Here is a 14,355-nt window from a genome sequence, read left to right on the forward strand (position 1 = left end):
GTAGGTTTCAGAAGAGCAGGGTTGCCAGAATTGTCTGGAGGTCTAAGCACCGTCTGCTGTAGGGAGGACACTAGTTAGGACGATGGCGTTCACCTCCCAGCGTATTTTATCTATGGCAGCTAAGATGTAGGATCCCAGGAGCAGTGGACAGTAGTTTCTCTGCACCACAGGTGGCTCCACTGTGCAAGGAGTGTGCTCCTTTGTCCGTCTGTGTTACACGGAAGCGAAAGTTCTGCCTGTTCTTACGGTTCATGTCCTGGTGTCCTGGAGCTGACTCATACTGGCTCTCAGCTGTGCACATTTCTCCTCATCAGGGTGTGTTTTTTTTTTTTTTTTTTTTTTTTTTGAAAGCTGATTAATCAGCACACCACTGGTTTCATGGGAACATTTAGAAATAAGTGGATTTTTGTAGTTGCCATATACTTAATCCTTCTAAGAGTTCTATGAGGTAGGTGCTGTCACCCATTTTACAGGTGAGGAAACAGAGGCTTAGACAGATGCTGTCCTGCCCAAGGTCACTGATATTTGAACGCAGGCCCTGTGTACTCCAGGCCATGCCACACTGGCTCGCATGTCTAGCTCCAGGCACTCACCTGTCAAGCTCCCAGCCGGGAAGAGAAACAAGCAGTGACAGCTTCGAGTGCTTGCTTTTCTGTAAGGATGCAGGATCTTTTCTTCGGATGTTCTGACGAAGTGAAGGGATACACTTCAGAATTACCTGAAACTCTTTTCCAAAGTACATGTGGCCAGCTCCACTCCCTGAGATCATGATTTAGTAGGCAAGTTTGGGACTGTGGATTTTGGGAAAAACAAAACTAAACTAAAAGCCACCCAGGCTATTCTGTTTGGGATCTATGATTTGAACCACTGCTCTTAGATCATTAAAATCCCTACTCTTATTCTTGAAGTCATCTTTCTAGTGTTGGTATTTAGGGACAGAATTCAGGTTTCTTTATTAATAGTGGGGGGATTTTAAAATCCTAGCTGCTTTAAAGTGTGTTTCAGGCAGGTGTGGGAATTTCAGTGACCGTTTGGCTGGAATAGAACGCAAGTTGCAGTTTTTACAATTTGTCAAGTTGTGATAGAGAGAGACTGACTGTTGTCACGGAGGAAGAAGGTGAGGCCTTTCCTGGTTCTGAGTGAGGTGCACGCCTCACGTACTGTGTCTGTGGGGGGATTTGTGCCTCCACTAGGCTGCAGTCCTTCCTCATCTGTTGGTTTGGCTTGTTTAGAAGCTGCTTACCTCTCCCTTCTTTTCTCTTAAACCCTAACAGAGGGGTGAATTCAATCAGGTTTAGTAATCTCTGCCTGAGACCTAACTATTAATTATTCCACATGATTGGTGCCTGCTGTTCCCACAATGCACATATTGTATTTCTCTGTTTAGGGGAAGTTGCATTTGCCAACTTTCTATTGCTTTACCTAGATTCTTGGCACATTTTTTTGTTTTAAATAACATTGGTAAGAGTTCAGAGGCAGTCACAGATAAGCAATGGCTTGCCCTTTTTACCCAACAGAAGACTCTGGAGAGCTTGGGAGATTGTCAAATGGTCACATAACGAAGGAAGGGAGGATGGGGTGATGTGGACCGGTAGGGAAAAATGCATAGAGCTTCAAATGGGATCACAGGAAATGGGCTCATGAGCCGCAAACTTCAAAATAATTTCTGGCTACGTCTTGCCTAGACTGTCTCCATTCCTCTTTCAGTGAACGTTTTCCTGTATCTTTCTGACGCATTCTTAACCCCTATATTAAAAATGATGTCATCTCTCAGACTTTCCCACACTTCCTTTCTTCCTGGGGCCTGGAAGAGCTCCCCATGTAGCTGATCAGGGCCAAGATCCTAAACTTCCGTCCGGCAGCCTGGACAATTTTACTGGCTTTTCCTTCTGTTTTTTAGCTCAATGTTTCCCAGACTGCTTTGGAGGCCACTTTTCCAGGAACCTGTAAAGATGTATGGAAAGCTCTTGACAATGCCCTCCTTGGGGGAGGTTCTTAGTATCCACTAGGATAGGAAAAATTCTTTGTAGGTTTCACTCGGAAAATCCTTCTAGATTGGTTCAACCCAGTGTTTATTCAGTCTCAGGAGCACGGAGCATTTCAGAGGCAAGACTGTGCAGGATGCTAAGACACTGCCCCCTTTCTTTTTTTTTTTTAAGATAAGGTTTTACTCTGTTGCCCAGGTCAGAGTGCAGTGGCATGAGCATAGCTCACTGCAGCCCCAACCTCCTGGACTCAAGCAACCCTCCCACCTCAGCCTCCTGAGGAATTGGGACTACAGGCTCACCCCATCACACCTAGCAAATTTTTTAAACTTTTTTGTAGAGACAGTGTCTTACTATGTAGCCCAGGCTGACCTCCAAATCCTGGGCTCCAGCAATTCTCCCTCCTTGGCTCTCAAAAGAGAACCAACTTTGAAACTTGCATGTGAAAGTTTAAGTCTGGGCTCTGCCCCCTTTTGGCTGTCTCAGTTAGGGCTGGTGACTTTACCTTTCTAGACTTGAGTTTTCCTATCTGTACAATGGGGCCAAAACACGTATCCATAACAATGTGGTGTGGATTCAACAAAATGAACTGCATCTAGTACATAGTGAGTGTTAATTTGCTAAAAGCGAGCAAATGAGGAAATGCGGGCCTAGGTGTCCTGATATGCTCATCTCAGGCACAGATACTTCCTACTCATATCTGCATACCTGGTCACCACTTCCAGGCCTTAGACTTGGAGTGTCCTTCACCCCAGTTATGAAGCCTTTTTTTTTTTTTTTTTTTTTTTGAGACCGAGTCTCACTCTGTCACCCAAGCTGGAGTGCAATGACATGATCTTGGTTCACTGCAGCCTCTACCTCCTGGGTTCAAAAATTCTCCTGCCTCAGCCTCCCAAGTAGCTGGGATTAAGGCAACCATCACCACACCTGGTTAATTTTTGTGTTTTTAGTAGAGATGGAGTTTTGCCATGTTGGCCAGCATGGCCTTGAACTCCTAACCTCAAGGGATCTGCCTGCCTTGGCATCGTAAAGTGCTGGGATTACAGGCATGTAATCCCTGGCCTGGCCTCAAGACCTCCCCCTCCTTTTTTTTAACCCTCTCTGTTTAAATAACTACTAAAATTGCTTTAAGCACCTTTCCTTCAATTATTGAAAACGAATTCTTCCTGAATTCTTTTTGTCCAGTCTATGCTCTTCCCTGACATTATCTCTGAGGATGAATATAATCTGTGTGTCTCTGTACCTCTGCCCTCTGCATCTCTCCCTTTCTTTCCCTCCCTGCTTCTTTTCCTCTTCTCCTTCCTCCCTCTTCCCCTCTAATCCCCACCATGCCCCTTCTTTTTCTCAGTAAACATTTATTGAGAACTTGCTGAGGGCCAGGGATTGTGCTAGTTTCTGGGAATATAAAATAATTAAGATTTGGCCAGGCACAGTGGCTCACGCCTGTAATCCCAACACTTTGGGAGTTTGATGAGTACAGATCATCTGATGTCAGGAGTTCGAGACCAGCCTGGCCAACACGGTGAAACCCCGTCTCTACTAAAAATACAAAAATTAGCCAGATGAGGTGGTGGGTGCCTGTAAGCCCAGCTACTCAGGAGGCTGAGACAGGAGAATTGCTTGATCCTAGGAGGCAGAGGCGGCAGTGAGCCGAGGTCATTCCACTGCACTCCAGCCTGGGTGACAGAGTGAGACTCTGTCTCAAAAAAAAAAAAAAAAAAAAAAAACAAGTAAATTAAGATGTGCTCTTTGGGCGGGGCGTGGTGGCTCAAGCCTGTAATCCCAGCACTTTGGGAGGCCGAGGCGGGTGGATCACAAGGTCAAGAGATCGAGACCATCCTGGTCAACATGGTGAAACCCCGTCTCTATTAAAAAATACAAAAAATCAGCTGGGCATGGTGGGGCATGCCTGTAATCCCAGCTACTCGGGAGGCTGAGGCAGGAGAATTGCCTGAACTCAGGAGGCGGAGGTTGCGGTGAGCCGAGATCGCGCCATTGCACTCCAGCCTGGATAACAAGAGCGAAACTCCGTCTCAAAAAAAAAAAACATGTGCTCTCTGGCCTAGGATGGCCCATGTGGGTATGTGAAGGACAGGACTGCAGCAGAAATTTAGTATGGAGGATCAGAGCCACTCTGCAGGAGAAGCCTGACTCCTTTATCATTGCTCATCATGTGTTATTTCATGTTATGTGCTCTAGTTGGATCAGCTGCTCCCATAATCAGTCAGTGTTGTCTGTTTGCGGTCATGAGCTGCCTCGGGAATACAGATGAAGCACCTAGAGCAACCAGGGCTAGGACATGCTATGATCAAATATTTATTCAATTACTTGATGTGTATGGATAGCATCAGGCCAGCAAAACAGGCAGGGCACATACTTGAAATCTGCAGAATGAAGGTATTGCACATGCAGCTTACAGATGAATGCCTTTCTTAACTTTTTTTCAGCTCATGTCACATATAGAGAAACTTCGAACCTCAAAGATAGATGATCTAAATGCAAGCAATGTTTTCTACAAGAAAAGGATAGAAGAGCTAGGGCAGAGAATCCAGGAGCAGAACGAACTGATTCTAACTCAGAGACAGCAGGTACGTCTGGCGGCAGTGTGGCACTGGGCTTCTAAGCAACACAGTGTAAAGAAGGACATGTGTTTTTGCTATAGAGCATTTGTAAGTAGTATAAGGTGAGGAAGATGGAGTATTTTCCCCCTTGTGATTGCTTGTAAAACTTAGTGCAATAAAATACATTTTTAAAGGTATTAAGAAGCAATATGTTGAAGATTTATAAAGTTCAAAATTAATTTGGTTTGAAGGTAGATCAGAATTTCTTTCAGTAATTACTTTAAGAAGCAGCCAAATCCAAATGCAACTTAAAAACCTTTTTTTGTTATTGTTGTTAGATCCAAGGTGTATATGGACAAGTGTTTTGTGTGAACATATTGTGTGATGATGAGGTTGGGGTAATAACTTTTGCCACTGTGCTTTTAAAGTCCATATGCCTTATGTCGCTGGAGGATTTAGTGAAAAGATTAATTTACTAACAACATTATCTGTCCATGACCCCGTGTGCACCCATCTAATTTCAAATGTATCACTAGAAGACTGTATTTCTTTGCAGATTAAAGAGTGTACCTGTAGTCCGTTAAACAGTGTCAGTGAACTCAAAGGTAAGTGGACGGGATCCCTGTGCTGGCAGCAAGGGGGATCTCCCCAATTGCACTGGGCTTCAGAAGAATGGGGGCCCCACTTGTTTATGTGTGCTAAGATGGCATTCTTCTTGCTATATTAATTTGGTAGATCTGTCCTCTATTATTTTAATTTGAGAGATTTGTTACCACAACCCAGAAAGGTGAAGAATTTTAAAAATCTAAACTATCATGTGGTTGTTTCATTTTTTTAATCAGAGTAGTATTAGGCACATAATACCTGCTTGAGAACCATTTACCTCTTAATTTATACACTGTAGAACAGAGTTGTGGCATATAAAGGCACAGGGTTCTGTTGACAGACTGGGTTCCACTCCCATCTCTGGCACTTCGTAGCTTTGTGAATCTCTGACTCAGTTTCTTCAGCTTTATAGTAGGAATATGAACAGTGTCTCCGTCTGTTTTCTCTGCTATAATATCATAACACAGACTGGTATTTATAAAAAGACAATGTTTCTGGAGGCTGGGAAATCCAAGAGCATGGTGCTGACATCTGGTGAGGGTCAACCCACAGTGCAGGGCATCGCCTGGCCAGCTAATGCCTGAGACAGAGAGAAGAGATTGGTCCAAACTCCTCTTTAAATCAGGAGCCCTCTCTCCATAACCAACCCACTCCTGCTACTGTTGCCATGTAACATTGTTACAATGGCAGTTAAATTTCAACTTGCATTTTTGAGGGGACATTCAAGTCATAGCAAATAGTAGCTACTTCATAGTCTTGTTATGAGGATTCAATGGGACAATATACATGTGAAGCCCTCATTAAGTTAGCCATTGTTATTGATATTAAGCTCTTAGTAGGCCAGGCACAGTGGCTCACATTTGTAATCCTCGCACTTTGGGAGGCCAAGGCAGGAAGATCACTTTAGGTCAGGAGCTTGAGACTAGCCTGGGCAACACAGTGAGTACGCCATCTCTAAAAATAAAGAATAAAAAATGAGCTGTGCATGGTGGCAGGCACCTTTAGTCACAGCTACTTAGGAGGCTGGGGTGAAAGAATCACTTGAGCCCAGAAATTCAAGTCTGCAGTGAGCTACGATTGCACCACTGCACTCTAGCCTGAATGACAGACTGAGACCCACATCTATAAAAAACAAAAACCAAAAAACACTTCATTATTCTAAAGTGCTATAAAGGCTTGTTGCGTTATTCTCAACTGTGGCTATTTGGGGGTTACAGGTTTGTTCTAAGCTTAGTGGGAATATGCATAACATACTGACTGCAGCAATGATAGCCCACCTGTTTCCATATCATTCAAGAACTCTCTCTCTCTCTCTCTCTCTCTCTCTCTCTCTCTCTGACACACACACACACACACACACACACTCTCTCTCTCTCTCTCTCTCTCTCTCTCTCTCTCTCTCTCTCTCTAAACCAGTCAAGACCCTGGCAAGCATCGACATTGCAAAAGAAAACAAAACAAAAGATAAGGAGCTAGACCAGACCAGAAGGGAGACTGGGAGTCTCGGGTTCAGGGTCCCACTTCTGCCTGGCTTCCTTCCCAGTGATTCCATCCAGTCCTGGTTCCCGCACATCTCAGGTTGTGGAGGAATCTTTGTCTATTTGAGGAATGCCAACTGGGGGTGGTACTGGGGTTTATGAGCTGGGTTTCCTCCTTCTTGTTTTGAGATAAAGACTTGGGGAAAGAAAGCGCTGTGGTTCTCCTCAACTTCTCTTCAAATAACAAGAGCCCAGGTAGGGAGGAATACTTGCATGATTAACTAGATATCATACATATTCGACTGGAAAGCAATTCTGGGAAAGATTTAGCTTCAAAAGGATTTATGTTGCACCTATTTATTCTCTTGGTGAAATGCTATATATCGGTACCCTTCATTTATTGTTTTTCATGGGGGCACAAATAAGGATAAAGGCTACCAAAATTTAATCCATAGCTTGTGATTTTTTTTTGTTCATTTATTTTTCTGTCATTTCAGGAACTTCTTTAGCCTGGCAGGCTTTTGAATCTCAGCCACCTGCTCCAGCTGTGCCCAGTAAGTTCCTATAATAGATGCAGGGCTCTAAAGGTATCTTTAAATTACTAAACCAAAGCATAACTTATACTTATTATTTTTAGGGACTTTTCTTTGAAAACCAATGTATTTAGAGATCGTATAATGATTTATTTTGATTCTTGGTTTTCACCTAGTTCTAAAACCCAAGACTATACCTATCCACATGATTTCGTGGTGATGTTGATTGGCCGTAGCTATTATCTCACAATTTGTCTAAAAAGGAGTGACAAAAATTCCTTGGCATCACTTCAGTTTATACTTGTAGACTTCTCAAGTGACACACTGTGTGACTGTGTGTGGTGTCACCACACGGGCACACTGCTGACACTCTTGCTGCTGCAGGCTTTGACAGGTGTCCTGTCTGTCCCCACTTGTGGTTAGTCTGGCCATCTGCTCTGTCTTCCAGAGCTGTCAAGATTCTGCAGTAAACCAAAAGGCCATAATCTTTACAGTTTAGAAACTGACAGATGATTGTTTAAAAGCACTAGCTAAATAGTTGAAATAGTTTTGCTTCCACTCAGGAAGGAGTAAGGGCAGACAGACGTGCCACGTGCACGTGGATCTGACCACGAGAGGAGCATGGGCTGAGGTTGAACACAGGGGGACGGGACCACGTACATGGGCCCAGGGATTGCGAGAGCACTGTGTGGTGACTAAAGGACATTCTTTTTTTTTTTTTTTTTTTTTTGAGACGGAGTTTCACTCTTGTTACCCAGGCTGGAGTGCAATGGCGCGATCTCGGCTCACTGCAACCTCCACCTCCTGGGTTCAGGCAATTCTCCTGCCTCAGCCTCCTGAGTAGCTGGGATTACAGGCATGCGCCACCACGCCCAGCTAATTTTTTGTATTTTTAGTAGAGACGGGGTTTCACCATGCTGACCAGGATGGTCTCGATCTCTTGACCTCGTGATCCACCCGCCTCGGCCTCCCAAAGTGCTGGGATTACAGGCTTGAGCCACCGCGCCTGGCCCTAAAGGACATTCTTGAGCGTGTTTTGGAATTTGGCACTATTGGCTGGAAAATGCTGATGCTTTTAAGTGCTCGGTCTTCCTCAGAGGCTTCTTGAAGCCTCTCGATGCTTCCTGAGCCTGAGGAAGTTGAGAGGTAGTAAGGAGAGGAGAGGAGTTTAAGTGTCAAGAGTCGGGTTGAGGGAGGAAGAGATGCTGAACCTATATCTTATGAGATGAAGGAAAAAACCACATTTCAGAGACGGACAGAAAGGTAAAATACGAAATAAGTCAAATAAACAAAGAATATTCAGCAGCTGACCAAACTCAAATATACAAGCAAGAAAAAAATTTTAAAATCCAATTTAGAGTGGTTTTATCCAAACAGAGTATGCAAAATTATCTATTGGAATATGAGAAAAAATTATTAGAGGTTATTTTTATATATTAGTAATCTCATCCTTAGAATTTTTTCATTTTTTATTTTAAAATGTACATATTTCTATTGTAGTACATATAAAATTCATTTAAATAAATATGTATATATCTAGGGGAACTTTTACTGACTGGGGAATGTGGTCAAAAAATGTGATGCCACTGTCTCTAGAAAATTCCAAAAATAATAAATAAAAATAGGCCCATACCCCCATAGACAGGAGTCCCTTCTGAGTGAGGCACTGGCTCATCCCATTTCTCTTCCCAGCATACAAAAAGGATCTAAAAGCCAAGGATGGCAGGGAATTTCTCATCACTTAAAAGAAAACATATACTTTAAAGTTTCAGATCAGAAAATCTAAATCACAAAGTGAAAGTCAGCTTAGGAGATATGCAGTAAATAAACCAGACCCATACCCAGTAAACTGAAGAATTGTGATGTCTAATATAAGGCAGATATGGTCAAACCTGTTGATTCCACCCATTTATACCCTTGGTGATTTAGACACTAGTCAGTCATTTACTGATTTACTGCTCTTTCATAATAAGGGGAATGAATTCTGTAGTTTAGGGAAAAGACCAAATTGTGATCAATTTTAGCAGCATCAGATCTTTTGTTTCCGTAAGCTGGAATAATATCTAAATCAGGAATACTTAGTATGCTGTATTTTTTTTTTCCTGTAAAAGGCCAGATAGTGATTTACATTAGGCTTCACAGGCTAGATGATCTGTTTTGCAACTATTCAACTCTGCTATTGTAGTGCAAGATCAGCCATAGACAATATTTAAGTGAAGGAGCCTGGCTGTGTTCCAATAAAAACAGGCAGTGGACTGGGTATGTCTCATGGACTACACTTTACCAAAACTTGATCTAGATTACATAAATTGCAAATGGGTATGAAGGCAATATTTCCAGAGTTTGTTAGTAATTTGCAAATAGGAATTGAACACTTTCACTAGAAGCCATTGTGAAGACAAAAAATGTATACCTATAGAAGTAGCTGATGGCCAGACATGGTGGCTCATGCCTGTAATCCCAGCACTTTGGGAGACCGAGGCAGGTGGATCACTGAGGTCAGCACTTTGAGACCAGCCTGGCTAACACGGTAAAACCCCATCTCTATTAAAAATATAAAAATTAGCTGGGTATGGTGCCTCATGCCTGTAGTCCCAGTTACCCAGGAGGCTGAGGCAGGAGGGTCGCTTGAGCCTGGGAGGCAAAGGTTTTAGTGAGCCGAGATCATGCCACTGCACTCCAGCCTGGGCGACAGGGGTGAAACCCTGTCTCAGAAAACAAAATGAAACAACAAAGTATCTGAGGTTTGTGGCCAGTATTTTTAAGGGTAAGATTCAAATTAAAAGTCTGTCTTGATATAACAAAGAAGCGGTAAACTAATAGACAAATACTGTTTAGTGAAAACACACTGGACCAATAAATAGTCCAGAGAGGACTCTTGGATAAGAATTGTCAAATATTGGAAGAAGGCTGTGGAATCTAATTTTCTGGAGAAATTTAAATTAAAGAGCATTGAGTCTTACTTAAGTTGGCTAAAGCCCTCTCTACAGGCTGTGACTGAATTAATACCTTCACATAATGTCTTCCAGCCCAGTGATTACTTTTCAAAACTGGTTTATTGTGTATGAATGTTCATTGCAGCATTATTCATAATAGCTAAACAGTGGAAACAACTTAAATGTCCATCAACTAATGAATAGGTAAATAAAATGTGGTCAGTTTATAAAACAGAATGCTTTTTGCCCATAAAAATACATGCTGATATTTATACACATACTACATCATAGATGAACCTTGATAATATTGTCCTAAGTGGGCAAAGCCAAGATGCAAGGGACCACGTATTGTATGACTTCATTTACTATATGAAATGTCAAGAATAGACAAATTCAAAGAGATGGATAGTAGATTGTTTCTTGGGGATGGGGAAGGGACAGAAATGAGGTCTGATGGCTATTGGCCATGGGCATTTTGAGGGAGGTGATGATGAAAATTGTTCTAGAATCAGAGAGTGGTTGTGGTTGCACAGCCCTGTGAATATGCTAAGAAAAAACCCACTGAATTGTGTATTTTTAAAAGGTGAATGTATCTCCATAAAGCTGTTATGAATATAAGTTTAGGTTAGTTGTATAATATCTTCGTCACTTGAAATATTTGCCCCTTATGGTGTCTATGTATCTTGACCAATTTGAGGCATATTTGGCTGTCATCACGTTCAGATGCTTATGCTTTAACTATGAAACTTCTGAGTCCTTCCTTTTTATGCTGTTTCAGTGAATGCCCCAGCCCTGCACACTTTGGAAACTAAATCAAGTCTGCCAGTGGTGCATGGTAAGTTTCAGTAATAGTCTCAGTGTTTTATGTGCAGTTGCCACCCTGAGTTAGATAACTTATTAACCAAAACTGCTTCTATGGAGGTAATTATGTAAAACAGGAAACATTTTAGTGATTGCAAAACAGTTATTAAAACTGCAGTCTTCGTAATGCTATTGTAAACTGGACATACCTACCGAAGTCTTAAAGTATAAAAGGTACATATAGGAATAAAAGGTGGCCAGACTCCCAAGTAGAGATTTTAACTTTGAATGGTGTCTTGATGATTTATGATTTTGTGGAAAGTAGTAGGTGTTGGGTAAGAATGAGGGTGACCTGCTACCAGACCAGCCAACCAGCACATGCCACAGGGCACATGTGGTTGTTTTTATAACTTTCAATGTGGCAGCAAGTCACCTTTTCTAAACAAACAGTTTGAATGACTGGTTGGGAAAATCTAGAAAAGACATGTGATGGAAACCAAAGGAAATAGGTAGGAACCACTGGGTGAAATCATTGCCAGGGCTCAGTTCTTGGACCAGATCAAAAGAGATAATTGTTATTAGCATGATCCAATAGATGGGCTGAATATTTGTAGCCATAGTTCACTTTTTATACAGTGAAAGTGCTAACAGTTTTTATAGTGCATTCTTTAATATGATGTTTTCCTGTGGTCTGTTGGATATTACAGACAAATTAAGATGAGAGAAGGACCATCTTTTTTCTGTCTCACATACAGTTGCTCTGGAATCCAATGATTATTTCACTCTTCTTTCATTTTTGGTCTTTTAAAAAGATTACAGTTAAACCCATGATCTAACTGGTCTGTTTAGTGGCACTTCTTGTCTTCAGAAATACTGCAGTCTGTATATTATGAACTTTAGTAATAATCTTAATCCTTTTTACTAATGACTGACTCATGAAGCGTTTATCGCACCTTATTTTTTTTCCAAAGATCATTTCAGGAAGATCAGTTGTCTTGAGTATGTGATCACAATATGTCATGTCTAAATTCTCCATATATTGATCTTATTTGCAAGTGTTTAGAGTATGCAGTTTTTTTCCTTTAGGCTAGTAATAGATCAAAGTAGATTGGACATAAATAAATTTGCTCTAATAGTGAGCATATAAGAAAAGTGTCTCTAGCAGTCATTCTGTATTCATATTATTTTATGTCAGGTCTAAACTCTCTCTGTTGTCTCCTTTTATTGATTTTTGTAAAGCATTGCTGGCCACTTCTCTTTTGTACTTCAACAGTGTATTTTAGTTTCTTTGACTTCCCCACCCCTCCACTTTGCTATTTTTAGCTTTCTGTATGACATTACACATGGTCCCCAGTCTCTTTGTCATATATTTTTGTTGCTAACTAAAGGACACCCCAGTAGGTACATTAAGCTGTCAGGGGTTAATTCAAGGGTCCTGAAAAATCGATCATTTCTAAAGCACGTGTTTGTGGGGATCCTACCCTCACTGGCCCAGAGCTGCACGATTCAGTCATGCCCCCTTCTTGGCATCTGCTGGGATTGAAATGCTAGTTTTAAATGCCAGCCAGACTTGGCACAGGGCCCACAGCCCTTGGATGGGGATCAAAGCTGATCTGTGAGCATCTCAGTGGGCAGGAGCTAGGAAGAGACTTGGCCAGGGCTCACTGATGTCCTCCACCCCGTCAGGCCAGCAAGGGCAGGGCAGGGTAGGTTAGTCATGGATTGCATAACGTTTATTTGCCCATTCACTCTCTGTCCTTTGTTCCATCTCAAAGCTTGATGAGTTTCTTTACCATGAAAAATCTCGAGATTCCTTACCACTGTAGGCCAGGTCCCCTGGGAAACAGACTCATGTGGAAGTTTATGGGTGGGAAGTGGGGGTGCCCTCAGACAGCACCTGTGAGAAAAGCAGAGTTGGGCAAAGGGGACCTTGAACCCAGACCCAGTTGCAGTGGAGGGCTCAGCTAGTCCTGCTTCAAAGCTGCGGAGCTGGGATGAGTACTCCGGCTTGTCCTCCCCTGAGGCAGGGGAGGGCCACTGCCCCTTGCATTGATTTGTCATCTGATGAAGGCTGCCCCGAGGAAAGGGTGAGCTAAAGCAGCCTGGAAGGGACTCTACTGTGAGCTGCTAGGATCCAACATTGCCAGCACATCTGGCCTGAGAGGATCTAGGTAAAATGAGAACCCTAATGACTCCCTTGCTTTCACTTCTGCTGCACAAGCTGAACAGCACAGGCAGTAGGTTCTGATTCTAAGACAGTTGATAGGATGAAACACAGGCTCTGGGGAAGATAAATGATCGTGCTTGACTCCCATCCCCCAGTATGTGTCTTTTCTGGACAAATCTCAAATTTTTAATAGTATTTCCCCCTCTGGAGACCACTTTTCTCTTTGCTCATGGAGTTGTGACTAAATGGTGGTATTAGGATGCCCAGAAAATAAAGTATTATTTGTTGTTGATGTTAAACGGACCCATACACCAATTGCTTAGGTTGCCTGGCCTGATTATGTGGCTCACTTTTAGAGCAACCAGTGAAGTGAAGATGCAAAATAATCACTTTTCCCAAAGTCTATGAGCACCTGCTAGATTCTACCTACATGTAAAGTCCTCCTTTAATTTGGTCTATAAAATGTGAGAGGCTTACATATACATGACTTTAATTGTATATAGCTACAATGAGGACCACAAAAACTGGAAACTTTTTTTTTTTTTGAGACCAGGCATCTCTCTGTTTCCCAGGCTGGAGTGTGGTGGTGTGATCATAGCTCACTGCAGCCTCAACCTTCTGGGCTCAAGTGATCCTCCCACATAGTTGAGACTGCAGGGGTGTGCCACCATACCTGGCTAATTTTTAAATTTATTGTATAGATAGCATCTCATTTTGTTGCCCTGACTGGTTTTAAACACCTGGGCTCAAATGATCTTCCCGCCTTGGCCTTCCAAAGTGCTAGGACCACAGGTGTGAGTCCCTGCACCCAGCTTAGAAACATTTTGATTAGACTTTATAATTATTTTTATGTTTTGCTCTCAAAGCAAGTATTCTACATCTTGAAATACTGAAACTTAACACAATCAATAGTTTATTGTCCAATACATGACAGGTGGTATGTTCCAGAGTTCTGTGTCTCTCAATGGGAAGAAAGATGGCCTCTCTGTCTGGACACCACTGGCCCAAACAGTGTTACAGAAGTGGGATGGGGAACCTTGAAATGAAGTCTTAGTTCAATGGGATTCAGCCCTCTAAAGGAGAATAGGGCTGATCCCTGTCAGGTGACCATGTTTACGTGCAGTCACAAGGGGAAATGTCTAGATGTGCCAACAAGATCTCCTAGACATGTATCCTGGGAAAGCTCAGGAAAGTCTTAAGTGAATATGTTTTTGACAGGAGTTAACATGCCATGTAGTTTCTCCAGTGGTGTCTGGCCACTCCTGCCTCCCTTCCTTCACCAACCACT

At 42.4% G+C, this 14,355-nt stretch overlaps 1 protein-coding gene across 3 annotated transcripts in view; it reads left to right on the forward strand.

The window, feature by feature from the left end:
* Window positions 1-14,355, forward strand: part of DZIP1 (DAZ interacting zinc finger protein 1) — a 60,554-nt gene that overhangs the window by 24,687 nt on the left and 21,512 nt on the right. For all 3 annotated transcript variants that reach the window (XM_074387536.1, XM_074387535.1, XM_010338796.3), the window contains 4 exons: window positions 4,433-4,573; window positions 5,103-5,151; window positions 7,128-7,184; window positions 10,878-10,934. In XM_074387536.1, coding sequence (XP_074243637.1) covers window positions 4,433-4,573; window positions 5,103-5,151; window positions 7,128-7,184; window positions 10,878-10,934 — 304 coding nt within the window. The remainder of the gene's footprint in view (window positions 1-4,432; window positions 4,574-5,102; window positions 5,152-7,127; window positions 7,185-10,877; window positions 10,935-14,355) is intronic.

This window comes from Saimiri boliviensis, chromosome 16 (assembly GCF_048565385.1).
Source record: "Saimiri boliviensis isolate mSaiBol1 chromosome 16, mSaiBol1.pri, whole genome shotgun sequence".
In the NCBI taxonomy this organism is placed as follows: Eukaryota; Metazoa; Chordata; class Mammalia; order Primates; family Cebidae; genus Saimiri; species Saimiri boliviensis.